General features: G+C 30.2%; 1 protein-coding gene across 1 annotated transcript in view; it reads left to right on the plus strand.

Moving 5' to 3' along the window:
* The window catches only part of LOC120771907 (homeotic protein female sterile), a 140,169-nt gene extending 121,614 nt beyond the window's left edge, over nucleotides 1-18,555 (plus strand). The window contains exons 2-3 of the mRNA XM_040100190.1: nucleotides 16,110-16,270; nucleotides 17,729-18,555. Of these exons, the coding sequence (XP_039956124.1) occupies nucleotides 16,110-16,270; nucleotides 17,729-17,788 (221 nt within the window). The 3' untranslated portion in view covers nucleotides 17,789-18,555. The remainder of the gene's footprint in view (nucleotides 1-16,109; nucleotides 16,271-17,728) is intronic.
* Nucleotides 18,556-20,225: the final 1,670 nt, after the last annotated feature.

Below are 20,225 nucleotides of genomic sequence, written 5' to 3' on the forward strand. Positions count from 1 at the left end.
AAATAAACTTGTAGGTTACTCATACGTCGCGTCTGCCCGCGCGCAGGGCTCACAAGAGATTTGTTATTTTTAACAGTGGCGCTTAGTAGTTCTATGCGCTTTTTCATGTTGCATTTTGTTATTGTAGTGTGTTGTTGTTGTTGCTGCTGCTGCTTGTTTTCGTTTGTCCGCCACTTGTGCAAACGACAAAGAAGGCTGTTGCAAAACAATAAACAACGCACACATGCACACACACGCACATTGCAAATGCCATAAACAAAGTGGACCAGCAAACAGCACGCGACAGAGCATAAGTCAAGCAGTCAGCGGTTGTGTGTGGTATGGCAGTTTTCTTAGCATTGTAAAGGATGGCATTCTCTACTCAGCACGTACGATTATGTTAGAGAAGGATTTAAGACGGATTTAAGCTTGAGGACGGTTTAGGCCCTTAGAACATAAGTGCAATGTGGTGGCTGTGATGCTAATTGAATATATGCATTTGCAAAAGCGAATTGCCATCTTTTTGAAACAAAAACAATGATTCCATAAATGAAAACCATTTAAAAAAGTAATAAAAATTTAATAAAAAATTGAAAAAAAATTTATCAAAAAAATAATTTTCAATTCGTTTCTACTACAAAGAACCAAATGTTATTTAAAAAATTTCAGGAAATTACACTTCACATAAATTAATTGTTAATTAAATTAATATAATTAAATAAAGCATTTAGGTTATAAAAAAAATTTTAAGTTTTAGAGAAATTAAAAAAAAATAATAATAATCAAAAATATTAAGAAAAGTTATTGCTGAAAATTAATTACTTAATTAAATAATTAATTTTATTTAATTTCTAAAAATAATATTTTTTACAAAAACATCGTTTCTGATATATTGCGATAAATAAAAAGTAATAATATAAATGAAAATCATTTAAAAACTAATAAAAATTAAAAAAAAAAATTATCAAAAAAATAATTTTCAATTCGTTTCTACTGCAAACAACCAAACGTTATCTAAAATAATTTCAGGAAATTACACTTCTCAAAAATTAATTATTAATTAAATTAAGAAAATTAAAACAAGTTAAATAATAGTTTATAAAAAGAAAGTTTAAAAGGTTTAGAGAAATTAAAAAAAATTAATAACAATAAGGAAAAATTATTGCTGAAAATTAATTACTTAATTAATTAATTTATTTTATTTAATTGCTAAAAATAAATTTTTTTTTACAAAAAATCGTTTTTGATATATTACGACAAATAAAAAAAATAATATAAAATTAAAAAAAAATTACCCCTTTATAAAAACGATTTGCTGAAAACTTTTTCTGTAAATAAAAGAATTAAAAAAAATCAAAAACAATTAATTAAAAAATATTTTTTGAACTGTTTTTAATATAAATCTGGCAAAAAATAGCCAATTTAAAGTTAAAAAGTTTTTTAGATAAATCAAAAAAAAATTAATGATAAACAAAAAAAATTAAAGAAAAATTATTGCTAAATTATTGCTAAAAATTAATTACTTTATTAATTAGTTAAATGTATTTAATTGCTAAAAATATTTTTTTTTTACAAAAACATCGTTTTTGATATATTACGATAAATAAAAAAATTAATATAGAATTAAAAAAAATTACCCACTTAAAAGAAATAATTACTGAAAACTTTTTTGTAAATAAAATAATTAAAAGAAATCAAAAACAATTAATTAAGAAATATTTTGTGAAAAACAATTAATCCAAAATTATTTTTTGAATTGTTTTCAATACAAATCTTGCAGAAATGGCCCATTAAAAGTTAATTATTTTTTTAGATAAATAAAAAAAAATTAATGATGAACAAAAAAATTAATTGCTGAAAATAAATTTTTAAACAAAAAAATGTTTTTGAAAATTAAGATAAATAAAATAAAAAAGAAATTTCTTAAATTTTTTTCTTGAATTGCCTTTAACATAAAACTTAATAAAGTATAATATAAAAATAATGACCGCAAATTATTTCTAAATATATTCTTAATTAAAGTAAAATAATTTTTTAGTTGAATTAAAGAAAACTTAATGATGATCAAAATGCAGTATAAACAAAAATTATAATTAAAAGTTGTTTTTTTAAACACAAAAATTGATTGGAAAAATTTAGATAAATAGAAAATTTTATAAAATAAAATTAATTTAAAAACATTATTTGAATTTTTTTTAATATAAACTGACGTCAATATTTTTCGTCTATTTATACTTTACAATTTACTTTACTAATTTATCTTTACAAACTATACAAAAATAGTGCTTAATTAAAGTAAATAATTAAAAAAAAATGAATAAAAAATTATAAAAGAAAAACTGATTGTTTTAAATTGAACTGTTTATTAAACGAAAATTTAAAAAGATAAATAAAAAAATTAATGTTGAGTTTTTTAATTATTTAAAACATCTTTTTTAATGTGTAAATAATTTCATTAATTTTTTTTATAATTAATTTAAATTTTGGTTTTTTTTTTTTAATTTTTAGCAGAGTTATTATGACCGCTTTCTGCAATGATGCTGAATGAAAAATATTTTCAGTATCACAAAAGCAAGTTTCGAAGTTTCAAATTAAAAGCAATTTGAAATTGAAACAGCACATAAATATATGTATGTGGTACTCACAACCCGTCGTAAAGCATCGTAAAATCATAAAATTATACATTTTTATACTTATTTAAAAAAAATTGTTGTTAGATTTCATACAAAATTAAGTTTACACATTTACAATTCTCAATGCTATGTTTTCGAATCGTTATAACTTTATGAGACCTATGAAAACCCTAATTGTTTCTTATTGAGGCAATCAGTAATTTCAGGCATAAATGTGTTCTTTGCTTTGAACTCTTGCCAATGAAATAGCAAAAAAATAGTTTATCAGAGTCCACACTGTCCAAAGACAGCTTTTTTGAAACCATAGTTGAATTTATAGGAGTTTAATGCACTACTGAGTATATATAAATACATAGATATCAATTACGTAAGCGAATTAATATTACTTTCACTCTATCCGAGTATTTTCTGCATTAGAACCAGCACTTTGTTATATGAAACGCATTCCAAATACCTTATTTCGTCACATATTTATGTGACTAACTTTGAGCTTATCGCAAAGTGGACTTGTGAAACACTAACTGACTTAGCAATACGTGGGACGTTAACTAAAAATAGTTTATGTACATATGTAGCACTATTTTGTGAACTAGTGAAACATTATGCGAAATATACTGCGAACATGTGGAACAGTAACTGAAAATACTAACAGAAAATGTCTTTTGAACCTGTGGAACACTAAAAGAAAATGTCTTTTGAACTTGTGGAACACTAACAGAAAATGTCTTTTGAACTTGTGGAACACTAACTGAAAATTTACTCTGAACTTATGAAGCACTATTTTAAAATGACTTTTGAAAGTGTCGTTTGCACTTGTAAAATACAAACTGAAAATGTTTGTTTTTAACTTTTAGAACACTAACTAAAATTGTACTATGCACTTGTGAAACACGAACTGAAAATGTCTTGTGAACACTGACTGATAATGTTTTTTGAACTTGTGGAACACTAATTGAAAAAAGTTTTGTGAACTGGTGAGACAATTTTAATTGCTAGTATTTCAGTCAGTAGTGATGAGAGTTATCGAAAGGTATGGTTTGTGATACAAAATTTAATATTTGGCTAGACATTTAGTATACATATACACTAATTTCATGATAATCGCAAGTCTAATTTTGTTTAAACCTTTATACGCATTCTACGAGGATACGAGGATTCTATATTAAATTATGGAATTTCTTTTAGTACTTTTTAGCGGATTTTTAAATATAAATCAATAGAAAAATAAAACGTCTTTACCACTGCTTGTTGAAGTGTTGTTTTATTTCCGATAAGAGATACAACTTTTTTATTTTTTTTTTGAAAATTTTCGATCACTTGGCAAATCAAGTTAGCTAATATTAGATTTCGTGATTTTTTCATGATAATTTTGTGACAAGAAAAGCTGTTTGAATTTTTTCAGGCGCCAGCATAAACATAATTTTTGAGATAGAATATCTAACAATCAGCTAAAAATAAAATAAAAATTTAAAAAATAAATCACTTCGCCATATGCATAATATATGTAAATATATACATAATATGCAAGTATTCCAAAAATGTTTATCTCTTTTATATTTATTACCAAATATAGCCATAAATCCATATGTAATGCTATAAAAAAAATCGCTTTTATTGGTTGCAATTGTGTAGGAGGGCACAACAGCGCAAGCATGCGTTTATATTTATACATATATTAACTGAGCAGTAAATAGACATATCGCTTGCCAAATGTCGCAATTCTACACACATGTTGTTGCTAACAATGCACGCACACAGCCAAATAAATATATGTGTAAATATACATAACTAACTTTATGGCAGCGAGGTGACTGCAGTCAACGGACTCACAGCCCAGTTACAACTTGCATAATAGTTGCATATATATGTACATATAGCTGTGTGTTGGCCATGCGATTACTACCACTCATGCAACAACAACGACAGCAACGTATTGTTGCTGGCCGGTTATCAGCGTCAGTTGCACAGCTTGCACAATTACAGCCAACAACAATTTTATCTTACAACACTTGCAATACTTCTTGCAGCATGTTACACAAACACGCAGCAGCGCCGTTTACAAGCAACTATCAGCACAGCCACGAGTTGTTGCTAAGCAGCAACTTTCCAGCGCAACTACACAGCAGCGCTGTCCGTGCTCAGTTCAGCAGTTGTTTAAGTAACTTTGACACAACTGTACCCGTTGGCAGCGGCATTCGCTGGCGGACTCATGCAATTGCAGGCGACAACAGCAAAAAACAACAATGCGAAGCGCAGTAAAAAAGTTTTCGCTAAGAAAACAGTAGTAAGACAAGTTGCTGCCCACGCAAACAATATTTTGACACATGTGTGTTTGAGTGTGCATGTGTGTGTGCGTGTGTGTGATACTTTACGACTCGTTGTTGCCAAAAACTGAAACGACTGTGACATGTTGTAGCAAAAAATATTAAATTCAACATAATAATTATGTACTAACATACTTACATTTGTTGTTGTTGTATGCAATTGCTGTTTTTTTGCTTTTGGAAGTTGATGACTTTTATGCAATGCTTAAATTTTGCTATTCAGGAAGATTGCACTTTTGGTTTATAATATGAATGTAAATGTATATGTTTACATATATCTATTTATATAATAAATAGCTTGTTTACATTGGAATTTTATTTTTAGGGCAAAATCTATATAGATAAAATATATACTTATAATATAATGTAAATACTAGCGTGTCTTGTATTACCCAAACGGAAAGGAGTTCAGTTTGTATGGCAGCTATATGCTATAGTAAGCCGATCTGAACAGTTTCTTCGGAGATTACATTGTTGCTTAAAAAAATAATCTGTACAAAATTTCGTGAAGATACCACGTCAAATGTAAAAGTTTTCCATACAAGAACTATTTTCCGAAAGTTCAGTGTTTGTATGGCAGCTATATGCTGTAGCTAACCGATCTTAACAACTTCTTCGGAGATTACATTGTTGCTTTGGAAAATAATCTGTTCCAAATTTCGTGAATATATCTTTTCAAATGCAAAAGTTTTCCATACAAGAACTTTTTTCCGATCGTTCAGTTTGTATGGCAGCTATATGTTATAGTAGTCCGATATTGGCAGTTCCGACAAATGAGCAGCTTCTTGAAGAGAAGATGACGTTTGCAAAATTTCAAAACGATATCTTAAAAACTGAGGGACTAGTTCGTATATATGCAGACAGATGGACGGACGGACGGACTTGGCTAAATCGACTCAGCTCGACATACAGATCATTTATATATATACTTTATAGGGTCTCCGACGCTTCTTTCTGGGTGTTACAAACTTCGTGACAAACTTAATATACTCTGTGCAGGGTATATGTATAAATAAAAAAAAATCAAAAACATTTTTCGCTCAACAAAAAAAAATCCAATAATTTTTTGAACGAATACATTCCTTTAAAAGTTATACGCTGTTAAATTTATGCAAATGTACTGTATTCATATAGTACACCATGCCGTATGAGTAACATAGAATGTACCATAGCAATCACTTATCTGAGCACTCATAAATGGCTTAACTTTGACCGCGTTGAACTTGTAAAATAATATTTTCATATTATTTTCGCGTATCTCAGGATACTATATTTAGGATTTACTTAGATTCTCTAAACAAGTTCTGTAAAGCTGTAGGCTGTGTTATAGCCTCGTTATACTAAATAAAAATAAACAAAGAACACACAAAAATTGTTGTTTATGTTTTTTGGTCCACTTTCAGAAGTTTTCATAGCCGTTTTAACATTTGCAATGAAAGGAAGCTAAATTTTGAAAATAAAAAAAATGAATTTGCTTTAAAATCGAATTTGTTCACAGTAAACCATAAATAGTGGTTTTTGGAATAAGATTTACAAAAGATTATTATCAGATCTTTCAAACGGAGAGTATATATAGTTTAAAGAATATTAAAGACATATGTATATTTACAAATTTTTTGTGGCTATTCAGAAAATTAATTAATATTTTATTTTATTTTTTTTTAAAACCTAAGTTCCATATAAAAATTTTTTTGTAGAAACATTTTTTCAAATACACAAAATTGTAAAATTAATATTTTTTAAATATAAGATTTTTAATATTTTTAAAATTATTTTTAAATACAATTTTTACCAATATTTAAAAAAATTTTCCAATATTTTAAAAAATAATTTGAAAATATTTTAAAAATTTAATATATTTGAGAAAAAAGTGCTTTCAATATTAAAAAAAAATTATTTTAAAATTTATATTTTATATTTAATTATTATTTTAAAAGAGGTTTTTTTAATTTTTCTTTTTTTAATATTTTAAAATTGTGCTCTTCCGATCTATATAAAATATATAATGTATATGTTTGTATTTTTTTTAAACAGCATTTTTATATACTTTTTTGAAAAGTGCAAACTTTTAATTTATTTAGTGCCAATGAAAATGGTACAAATTCCACATAACAATATATTCTTAGAAACATTTGTTTTGAAATATACAAAATTTTTAATTATTTTCAAATAATTTTTGTTTCTAATTTTGAAAAAAAAATATTTAATCGAACCGTTCCTATGTCTAAAGTAATACTTTAAGTATAGAATAATATCGAAAACAAAGCTAGTAAATAATTTATATTTTTATTGTTTTAAAAAACAAAAAATCTGTTAGAACGAAATTAAATTTATTTTAAAGTAAAATTATTAAAAAAAAGTTTTAGGAATATATTTAAAAAATTTTTTTTTTGAATTTAAAAAAAAAAATTAAATTTCTCTGTCTTAAAATTTAAATTGCTCTTTTAAATTTAACAAAAAAAATTATTTTTGCGAATTTTTGAAAAAATAAAATTAAAAACTATTTACTTTGAATATACAAGCTGCTTTCCAATGTAAACAGCTCTTAAAAAAAAACCGACAAATGGTGTTTTCGGCAAAATTAATTTATTTTATTCAAAATAGTCTCCTTCTGCTTCAATACAGCTTTTTGCACGGTCCAAAAGCATGTCGAAAGAGTGTTTTAGCGCGTTGGCCGGTAGGTGCAAGCCTTTTTAATGGCCTCTACGTCTGTATAACGCTTTCCTTTCATGGCCAAATGCATTTTTCCGAAAAGGAAAAAGTCGTACGGTGCCATATCAGGTGAATACGGGGAGTGGTTAATGGTTAAAATGTGATTTTTGGTCAAATAATCGGTCACAATGATGTCCTTCGAATGTTGGATTCTGAGCAATTTTTGGTCGTCAATCAATTTGTGTGGAACAAACCGTGCACACAGCTTTCGTAAGCCCAAATGTTCGGTCAAAATGCGATAAATCGATATTTTGGAGAGGTTCAATTCCATTTCCATGAATTTCAGTACATACATATGTTATGAAAATTATAGGCAACATTGGTTTTTAGAGTTTTTTTATCAGTAGAAACAGAAAAATAAAATTAAAAATATTTGCGTACAAAATTCAAAATGGCAGCACTGCTTTTAGAGCTCAGTTTGAGTTAACAACTTTTGGCATGAATACTTTTTCAGTTTTATGTAAATATATCCAAATATGTATGTACTTTGTAGAACACAAATTTTCCTCGCCACTTCATTTCTCATTTGAAATGCTCACTGTAAAAGTATTTGATTTCAATTCAAACCATTCACTTACAAAATAGCAAATGCGTGCAGTAAGTATGTAAACATGCATGTTGGTGCTTAGCGATTGTGCACCTTACAGCCATGCGGCAAACAAATGCACGCAATGCCTGAGCAATCAGAGTACAAATGTGTAGAAAATAGGCAAAAAAAGGCATAAAGCAAAAGAAATCAAGACGAAAAAAATGTAAATATATAAGAAATAAATAAAAAAAAACGACTTGCACATCGAAATTCATCGCATTACGCCCGCTTGCACGCACACAATTGCGTGTGCCGGCGCAAGTCGGCATGCACAGCAGGCAAGCTAGACGCTACGCTATGTGGGACACATGCAATCTGAGCGTGGCAGGCTTTTAGGCGCACTTTTTCCGGCTACATTTTATACCGTATATTTATTTTTCCGTGATTTGAACATTCAACACCGAACTGATTGTAGGATAAACGCATTGCATTACTTATGTTGATTTTGCAAATGCAAGATTTACTATTTAAATTGAACTTTAAGCCGTCGCCTTTGTGTGCTTGCGTGTGCTATAGCTTACGGAAGCCAGGGCGTATGAGTAACCATAATAGGATGTTGTCGGTAAGGCGCTTTAACAATGGCAAATACTCTGCGTTGCGTATTTTTGTGCCAAATAAAGTGGAAAACGGTATTTTTATTGAATTTTGGAATGCAGAAATGCATAGAGATCTATTGGACAAATAATTTGAGAAGTTTTTAAAACTTTATTTCTGAGAAATTCTCAAAGTTATTTAAGCCAATTGTCTATATATTTATCGGAAATTAACTTTTAAAACAGTGTTGCCATAATGAAGAAAACAATTTTTTTGGAAAAATTATTAAAAAAGTTCAAAGGAGATTATTTATTTTTTGAAAATTGTCGATAAAATAACGAAAATATATTCAAGAACGCTTTTCAGAAATTAAGCCTTGAAAACAGTGCTACCATATTGAAAATTAAAACATTTTAAAAAACAATATTTCATAAGTATTTATTTGCTCAAAAATATTTAAGTTATTAAATCAAAGCATACGAAAATATATCGCCAACTAAGTTATGAAACAGTGTTGCCATATCAAATATTGAAACTGTTTGCATTTAAATCACTTAAAACTTAATTTTTAGAAAATTCTCAAAGTTATTAAATTCAACTGTTCATATATTTTTCGCAAATTAGCTTTTAAAACAGTGTTGCCATATTGAAGAAAAATTTTTTTTGGAAAAATTATTAAAGGAGTTCAAAAGCAATAATATAATTTTGAAAAAATGACGAAAATAAATATATACTAAATCCTTTCCAGAAAATAGGCTTTGAAAACAGTGTTTGCATATTGAAAAATTATTAAAATAAATATTTTGTAAGTATTCGTTTTCGAAAAATTATAAAATTTATTTGCTGTGGTGCCTGTAGCAAATAAAACATTTTTCGCAAACTAAGTTGTGGAACAGTGTTGCCATATTGTTTGTTAAATGTTAATAACAATCTTTCCGAAAAATTTTTAGAGGAGTTCGAGGGAAACAATTTATTTTTTAAGTTGTGAAATAGTGTTGCCATATTGTTTATTAAAGATTATTGCTTTTTTCGAAAATTATTTAAAGGTGTACTATTCCTTTGAACTTATTTTCGAAAAATTATCAAAAAGTTAATGAAATTATGTTCATGTTTATCGTAAACTAAGTTCGAAAACAAGGGTGATGTTTTGAAACTTAATGATTCCAAAGTTATTTTTAATTTAAGTTATTTTGAAATTTATTTTCAAATTAGTGCATTTCATTTTCGCAAAATTTAAAATAGAATTAGCGAAAAAATGTTCAGCAACCAGATTTTGAAAACAGTGTTACCATATCACATGTCCAAGTATTTATTTCTGAAAATAAAATATTCAAAAATTATCTAAAAAAAATTCAAATTTATTTTTTAATTTTGAAATTTATTTTTAAATTAGCTCATTCTATCTTCAAAAAATTAACAAAAAGTTTGTCATGTTTATCGGAAACCAGGTTTTAAAAACAGTGTTGCCATATTGTATATTCAAGTAATTATTTCTGAAAATATTATATTCAAAAATTATCAAAAAAATTTAAAAGAAGACTAATTTATATTAGGCATACTCAGAAACAGTGTTACCATATTTAATACTCGAAAAAAATGTATCATGTATTTGACATACTCAGAAATAGCGTTGCCATATTAAATACTCGAAGAAAATATTTTTTTGATTTCTTTCCGAAAAATGCTAAATATGTTATTTATATTCTTTTAGTATTTTATTTTTAATTTTTTTAAGCACTTTTAATTAAAAGCAACCGTTACATATGTAAATAGCAATTTAATAAAATGTGCAATATATAAGTGCTTCAGCATTCCCTAGTGCAAATACGTTGTGTAGGAGTGCATGAAAATCTACCCAGCGAGTTTATAATCAAACTAACGAGTTATGCTCTAATAGTAAATAGTTATTGCTGTTTTTGCATTTGGCGCCAATAGTTGGCGAGTCAAAGCCATGCAAGCATAAAATGCAAATAGTTGAAACGTACAACAAAAAAACAAGCATTTTATGCAATTCAATGCTGGCGTGCCTTAAGCCAGTAGTTGGGATAGCATTTATTAGTTAGTCTTACCAATAATGTTGTTGTAAGAAAACCAAAATGTTAACTACAAGTTTTTAATAATACTGTTAATTAAAAATAATATTTTTGTTATCTAAACAAAGTACTTTTTTTATAATTAATGCTTATTTATTGAGTAACCTCCAAATATATAAAGGGAGTTGGTTGGCAACGCTGGCTAACATATTTTGTCTACTAGGTCTAACAAGTTTTCCAACTTCTTTTTAATTAAACCCTTCTAATTCACGGCACGCAATATCGCTAGTCAGTTTGTACTCTCTTTTTTACTTGCTTTTCAGCTCTACTATCGCCTCTCATTCTTTTCATAAATTTTCTTTAAATTCCTTTATTATCAACACATTTTCTTTACAATTATCTATACTTTTAGTTAGTCTTTATATCCGTATAACTTACCTCATTAGCCGTCTTTAAACTCAGATTTCCTCTTATCTGCATTTTTATTCTCTTTTCATTTTGTTGTTCATCGGTTTATTTCTCAGCGTTTCTATTGCTTCTCTGTGCGCCCACAAAGCAGGCGCTTTACTCACACTCACTCATCACTTGGCTGGTGCACCTACCCCCAGCACGTCTGTCTAGAAAACACATAAGCATAAATCACTTGTAGGACAACTTGGCGCCGCCGGTTCACTCGTTTTGGCTTTATACTTATTTTTATTTGTGCAGCATTTTCCAATTTTCCCTTTTTGCATTTCCTCAGCGAATTTCACTTGTTTTGCTCATGCATATGTATATGTGATAATCATATATACATATGTATATATTCGCCGCTTTTTTCCTATTCCTAATTTATTTGTTTTAAATACAATTTTATTTATTTTTGGAGTGAATTATTTTCATCGATCGGTTTGTATGGCGGCTATATGCTGTAATAATCCGATCTGTAATCGTAGGTAGTATTGTAATCGTCAATCGTTGTGTAATCGCAACTTTTACTCTAAACATCCATTTTTCTGCGGATGAAGGGGTTGAAAAAGCCTTCCACATAATCAGTGCAAGTTGCAAGTCACTAAGAACCCGCCTTCTAAGGAACCGTGGAACACCCTGGAACGCATTTGGCAACGACCTCCAATTAAGATAATAAAATTTCCAACTTCATTAAGTAGGCAAGTAGACGTGGTTACAACAATTTGTTGTTGTAAAAAAAATAAGCTAGGGAGAGGTAAGGTCCAGCCAAGGCTTCGAGAATAAAATGGAAATTTGGAATATTTCTCGGAGGCAAATTCTATGAAAAATTAGTACAGAAGTGGAGAAAATGGAGCCTCTGCTGACATCAAGGCTAAGACTTCACGGAGAAATGGACAAATTGAGAATGTGGATGAGGAAACTAAATTGAGCTTATTTTTCAAGTTTCCAGACTTAGTGGTCTCACTAGAGTCCATCTGATCGTGTAACTTTTGAGCCAGAAAAGAATATATGGTTCATCAACGCAAAGGCTTCACGGAAATATGGACAAATTGAAAATATGGACGAGGTTGGAAGCAATACCTATTTCCCAAGCTATCAGGTTTAGTGAACCTAGTAAAGATCGGCTAACACTCATGCAACTTATTGGCCAGAAGCGAAAAAATAAATACAAACGTGCAATGTCTAAGAAACTAGGTCGTACATAGAAGAATTGGAGCCGCTACTGACATCAAAGCTAAGACTGCGCAGAAAAACAGACAAACAGAGAATATAAACAAGGTTTGGAACAATACTAGGTTTGTTATTCCAATTTCCGGGCTTAGTGGTCTTAGTAGTGCCCGCAGACCTTCATTCAACTTATTTTCTAAAGACGACTATGATACAAAATGACAACGTACAGCGAACTCAATGCCGAAAAGTTCGGTGAAATCTACTTTCAAAAATGCTGAGCTCTGCCGAGTTTATGAATAGTGTGCAGACTCTTCAGAAAAGTGGAATTAGTATAGTTGTGTTGACTTGAGAGACTTCAAATTAGTAAAGGAATTCAGGAGCTTTTCCAAACAATCCTAACCGAATGGCAGCCCAATAAGTTTAGCTTCAGTTCAGTTTAGGAATTCTTAAAAAAAAAAGCTATGAAGATGTAAAACTCACAAATAGAAATGCACTGTCTGCAGCGACTCTCATTCTCTCATCTTCTTTTATTGTATCTTTCTTTATTTGCTCTATGGCGCTCTTGTTATTTTCGCATATTTTCTTTAGCTCCCACAGCTCTTTCCTTTCCTATGTCAGAAGGTTTATAGGAGTAAAACCGCACATAACTAATATTGCTAAGCCTGACACTGCTTGGTATGCTGATGCAATTCTGAGGGCTGCGGTGCAGTGGCCACTACCTTATGGTACGCCGGTTTTTCCCTTTAAGTACATCTTCTCAGATCTCAGCTCCGTATAATAGGACGCTGTTTATCGCCGGCATTAGGAGCTTTTCGTTTCTTGTCTGTGGTCTTCTATATTGGTCATTAGTCTGCTAAGTTGGGAGGTGATTTTCTCTTGCCTCTCCTGCGGCGTGCTGGATTTGTACCCAGAAGGTTTTCCTGGAGTCTAGTCTTGCAACTAGGTAATTTACTGCTTTTTGGTTCTTGAGAACTTTCTCTTCTCTGTATGTGCTTATTTGTTTGCCGTAATAGCTTTGTTTTTTCCGTGGCTAACCGGAGTTTGTGTGAGTCGAGCTTTCATCCGTATCATGACCTGATAAAGCTTTCTTCGCGCTTCTTCTGTGCCTCGTGCTGTAACAACTGCTGCAATGTCGTCCGCGTAGCCAACTAAGTACGATTCATCTGGCAGTTTGAGCTTTAGTATACCGTCATACCAGATATTTTTCACGTCTGTGCCTAAAATGGGTCCTTGTGTTTATCCTAACGTTACCGCTATCTGTCGTGATCTCCTTATAGTTTGGTACAGCAGATTTCTGTTGCTAAGTTAGCTCCACACCACGGCTCTGAGGAAAACGAGGATTTTAAAGCTTTCTTTAAGAGCGTCGATCATATCCAACCATCTAGCCCTGTTACAGACGTTTCGAATATCTAATGTCGCCAGCAAGACTGTTATTTTGTATTCTGGAAACAATTCTCTTAAAAGAAATCAGAAATTTCCATAACAAAGCGCCTTTCTACAAATAAAAAAGTTAGGTTAAAACATACAAAAATATATAAGTATACAAAAAAGCTCTTGTACCGTCTTTGTATGTTCAAAAAATTCTATTCCACCTACATACATCAACCACTGTAGTTTTGTTTTTAGTGCCCCATTAGCAGGCTTACAGTCTAACGACTATTTTGGGCAGTTGACCTGCATTAACACAAGCGCAATATATTTAAATGAATACCAACAAAGTAATAAGCACTAAATTTTCAGTCTCAAAAAGTCGATAGCACATTATTGATATACAGTAACCCCGAGTAACACCAATTGACCACTGACCTTGCTCATACGTGCCACAAAACAAAAAACGAAACGAAATAAAACTTAACACTAAAAACACGAAAAATATAACAACAAAAGCGTATATTATTAGCTTTACAACGCCACTGAGTATAGTGAGTGTAATGACGACTACACACACACACATCATATTATTTTACAAATCAACTAAATTACCAAATAAAGGACAACGTACTACATATACAGGACATGTCATTTTGGCTGCATGTACGTAGCGACTTACGTCAACGGCATGTATATACGTATATACGCCAGTAAATGTTGACGTGCGTATGCGTGACTCGTGCTAGGCGCGCCAGACATGGCTACAGATGCAGATCTGGACGGTAGCTGTTAACTCTAACATGCCGCGAGCTAGCTAGCGTTATGGCTGTGCCACTAGATTTGGCTGAAGTGTGGTCAAGTGGTCGTGCGCGTTTACCACATTTAGCTCAAGGTTAGGCAGTAAATTGCTCGTAGTCTCAGCTTGGGCATACAAGTGACGCTGCGAAGTAGACTTGTGGAACGCCAAATAAAAATCAACTTATGAACATGTGAAACAGCAAATGAAAATAGCTTTTGAACTTGTGAAACGCTAAGCGAAAAGTAACTCATGAACATGTGAAACAGTAACTTTTGCATCACAAATGAGTATTCTTAAACGCAATAAATCCTTAATAATACAACTAACGATTTTTGTGAGAATAAGTATCTTATAAGTATTTTACAAAAATAACTACTTCAACATTTAATAACATTTTATTTGCTTTCGTTGACACCTCATAACTAAATGCGATCTTTAACACGAAACTTTTCATGATCGCATGTTTATTGTGCACAGTCACAGGTGCTTGAAACCTAATTTGTGGTGCTATAGTGTGCATTTAGTCATAAAAATAGATAATCTATCCGGTCTCCAGTATGACGGCGCGGCATTAATGGAAGCCAATTAAGTGCTGACGTCAAATGTGATATTACCGTAATTCACATTGACAAATGTCAATAGATAATTTTACACAAAAATGTATATAAATATATACATATACGAAGTATGTTAAACATCTGTTGTGCGAGCAACAGGTCTGTAACTAAGCAAGCTTTTCGCTGTAAATAAATAATCAATGTAAATAAATAAGAGTATGCGGTTAGCTCGTAGCTATTTTAAAGTATATGACAACTTGTTATTAGAATTTATTATGTGTTTATTGTGTGGTATATTATCAGAGTACAGGATACAGGTCGTGTACTTGTTTGTACGCTGTTATTAAAGCTACAGAGCAACTGTCATTGGTATTACTTTGAAACATATTTTGTTTTGTCTTTAGAAGTTTAGTCACTTTACAACAAAATCGATTATTTTTCTGGGTGTGATATTAAACTAATTTCTTCCAGAGGGGAGAGTCAAAAAAATGTCTCTGTTTTTTGAAGTTATACTCCAAAGTCATAAAACATAACTGCTTTCAAAGTTCGAAATTGAGCTTATTTGAAAAAATCATGCATAATCCTAATATGTTTGTTACTTGAAAATTAAAAATATGGTCACCATATACGTTTTCCTCTTATAACAATAGAGTAAAATATTTTTCTCTGAGGTTTATATGGAAAGGTCAAAAAGAAATACATATATGTATTTGAGAAAAAAGTCAAAAGAGATTGAAACCCATTGAAAATGTGAGATAAATGACGAAAATTAAAGGACAAATAAGTAATTTATAAGCGGTTTGAGGTCTTGAGGAGGGACTTTTTTAAAGTTTACGGGAATTTATTTATGGGTTAGGGGTTAAGATTTATCACGATTTTTTAAAATACCTAATTTTCTTTCTTTAAATATGCTTTATTTAGTTAATCACATTAATGTTTTACAAATTTCTCCTTTTAGAATGCCCTACCGCCATGGATGGCATGGAGCGGTTCGCGTGTCCCACACCTGATGTGCAGGGGCGATATCGCTGCATAGACGATCACGTGCTATGCGACGGCTTCATCGATTGTCCGGAAGGTGAAGATGAAGACCGAAGATCGTGTATGTTCTACAAAACGGTAAGTCATGCCACAAATCGCTTTCGAAATAGCTTATTTTTTAAGATAAAAAAAAACACTTTTATAAAGTATGATAAAGCGAAAAGACTCAAATACTCAAATTTTTTTTATTATGAGAAGTTAAAGTTAGCTATAGGCTAATGGTTAAGGGCTAATAAGTCATGGTAAACACATATGTTATGTATTAACTTTTCGTGAAAACACTAGAATGAGTTACGTCGGAACACTCCGAAAACTTCGAAATATTTTTTTTTTCAAAGCGTATATTACCACCATATACCACCACACTCAAAAATGCAAATATACATATGTAAGTTACTCTGAAAGACTCCGAAATTTTATTACAAAGTGTGACTGCGTGCGTAATCATATATAAGGCTAATTTTTGCAAAAATGCAAATATAAGTTACTCCGAAATATTCCGAATTATTATTTACAAAGTGGAATTGTGAACGTAAACATATATGTAATAGGGTAGCTTTAGCAAAAACGCAAATATATGTATGTTACTTCGATAGACTTTGAATTATTTTTACAAAGTATGATTGTTTTCGCAAACATACATATATGTATATGTATGTATATTTCGTATGTATGTATGTATGTATGTATATACATATGTACATATATTGGAGCAGATTTTGCAAACAATGTAAATATGTACATATGTACATACATATGTATGTATATATTTACATACATATATATGTACATATATAGTACTCTGAAAGTCAAAGTTTGATTGTGGTCGTAAAGATATATCGAAAAAATTTTTTGCAAAAAATACAGATACATGTGTATATGACTCCTAATTATATTTTTCAAAGTTTGATAAAAGTCAAAATATACCTATGTATGTTACTCCTAAAGACTCCGAATAATATTTTTAAAAGCGGGATTGTGGTCAAAAGCATATATGTATATGTACATGGAGCTAGATTTGTGCAACGCAAATCTATGTTACTCCGAAAGATTCCGAACTATCTTTGTAAAGTGGGATTGTGGTCGCAAACATACACATGTTTATGGCGACTGGTTGTTGCAAAATCTTAGATAAACGTGTTACTCCGAAATACTCCGAATTTAATGTTTTAACGTTTTACTAATTTGGATTAAAATATTAAAATTATTTTCAAGTTTTTACTTAGAAAACATTATATTATATTAATATTACTTTTTTTTTAATTTTTTACTTAGAAAATATGTATAATTGGAGCTACTTCCTACTTTATTTAATGCTTTATATACTATATCTATATATTTTCATTTGTACTGTAACCCCAAAGCTATTAACCCACAGATCGAAAAACTTGCAACTTACAAATAGGTCGTCGAAACACCTAGCAAATGGAATTTCCAGCTAAAAAGCTTTAGGCAACAAAAATAACTTCTATTTTTACTCACAACCCGCAGAACTTTTCTAAACTAATCATGCTCTATCTTTCCGCTTCTTTGCAGGTCAAAGCTCACCTAGACGTTTTGGCGGATGCGCTGCTGCGCTGGGCGCGAGGGCGTTAAACAACAACAACATAAACCATACACGTATTAAACACAACATAAACTCGCCTTCCTATGCATGAATGCAAACAGAACATAAAAACAGAAGAAACACTACTCATCCGAAGCAAACACAAATAGATATGTGACTGCTAGCACTCACATGTCCAACACATAAATAACAACCAGCACCACCGCAGCTAAATTGAGAGCGCAAAAGAACACGACAAAACACAAAGCGCCAACAAACCGAAAGTCAAATAACTAATTATTCCGCAAAATCATACCGATGGACACTGAGACACACACACACACAAACACAAACTCCGACACGCATGGTCGCATATGAAAGCGCAACAGAATAAAAGAGATAAGCGACAGTGAGAGGGAGAGAGAGAGAGATGGCGAGCGAGCGTTATAGTAGTATTGTTTGTAAAAAGCTGTAAAAGTTATGTCAAAATAACAAAGTACTAGAGAAATAAGAAAAAACAAAAAAAAAAAACAAAAATAAGTATAACAACTGAAGACATTAACTGTTATTAGCGATATGTGTGGCAAGCATGTGAAATGTTAATCAAAAACAAGAAAAAACAAAAATAAAATTCATAAAGTAGTTGTGAATTGAAATGAGCGTGTGCAAAAACCCCAAATGAATGCCAGCAAATGAAAACTTATGTATGTAGTAGTAAATGTTTAATCAACTAGTAAAAAGCAAGGTGTAAGGAATACTTAATGTTATACATATGAATTATGATTACAATTTTGATTACTTATTACTTACAAACAAAAATTACTATAACTTAACGATTATTAATTATTATTATTATTAACAATTATTATAAATAAAATTATAATTAAAATTATAAACCCAAAAAAGAAACTACCTACTATTATTAATATTTCAACAAAGTGAAATTATTCCAAAAACGAAAAAAGTAAAAGAGCCATAAACGTAAATAAAGTAAATTAATTAACTGAAATGTGGCAAAATATTTTCGACATTTATGTAATTACTAAATTAAATGATTGTATAAAGAGTGTTAATATTAAAAAAAAAATCAAATGTTAATTAAATATACAACAGTTTATAATAAAATAACCGAATACCAAAGAATACGACGGCCATTGGGTGTGAGTGACGCCACGCTTTAGCATTGCAAACGAAATGTATACCCACCCCAAAAGTCATGAGCTTCAACAATTGTGTCAATTGAAGTGATGGTGAACGTTTGTGTAAGTTTGTCGGAAAATTACGAGTAGGTGTAACTGCGAAACACTCCGAATTATTTTTCTCAAAGCTTGATTCTGTTGTTAAAGATTTGATTTGTTATTAGTTTTTCGCAAAAATGCAAATATGTGTAACTCCGAAAGTCTCCGAAAGACTCCGAATTATATCTTTCATAGTTTATGGTGTTAATCATCTATGTTCTTAATTTTGCACTTAACCTTTTATTGCACCTTTGCAAGTGTCCGTAAACTCCGAAAAGTGTAAACTTCACTGACTCCGAAAATGTTCAAATATTTATATACATTTGCATCAGCCACAAAACGAGATTTTCTTCTACAGAAATGCTTTTTACAAAGTAAACAACAGTACAAGTGTGCACAAAGTTTAATCTGCAAGAATTTGTGCAGTTCTGTTACAATTCGGAGTTATTCTGCTTATAAAAAAAATTCAAAATAAACCAAAAAACAATTATTATCGTTTCTGAAGCGAATAAATTTTAAAACATGTACTCCGAATTCACTCCGAAAATGTGTATACCAATTTTCAAGCCTATACATTAAATTTTTTTCGTGTAGAAAACTTCATGAGGTTTTTGAGGACTGTTTTCGAAGATTACTAAATTTTAATATATGTATGTTGCACCTAATTCACTCCAAAAATTCGGAATAATTTTTTGTTATTCCGAAATTTTTTAAGACTTCCAAAACCTTTACCTGTTTCTCACAAAATTTAAAATAAAAACGTTTTAGTTTCTAAAAATTCACTTCACAAAATAACGCAAAAATTTAAGAACTCCGAAAAGTGTTCCTTTTGTCACGTGTTGCCCAAGAAAAAAACCAGAAAAAAATTGGTAATTTCGAAAATTTTTTTAACACTCCGAAACTCAATTTAATTACATTTCGAAAACAAAATTTTACATGTATATAAACGTTGAATTAGGTTATGCAAAATTATGCAAAAGTTAAGAACTCCGAAAAAGTTTTGACACCCCGAAAAGTGCTTCTCTTGAATTTTTAAAGAGGAGCTCCGAAAAGATTCTTTTATTGTGGGAAAGATTTGGTACTTTTAAAAATCGTGCACCGTTATCTAACATTTTTAACTTCGAAAAATTTTTTGGCACTCCGAAACTAAGTTCGCTTACATTTCGAAAATTTCAAATTTATCTATAAGCTGAATTAAAATATGCAAAATTATGTAAATTTTTAGCACTCCGAAAAAGTTTACAGATTC

This window comes from Bactrocera tryoni, chromosome 3, assembly GCF_016617805.1.
Source record: "Bactrocera tryoni isolate S06 chromosome 3, CSIRO_BtryS06_freeze2, whole genome shotgun sequence".
Lineage (NCBI taxonomy): Eukaryota > Metazoa > Arthropoda > Insecta > Diptera > Tephritidae > Bactrocera > Bactrocera tryoni.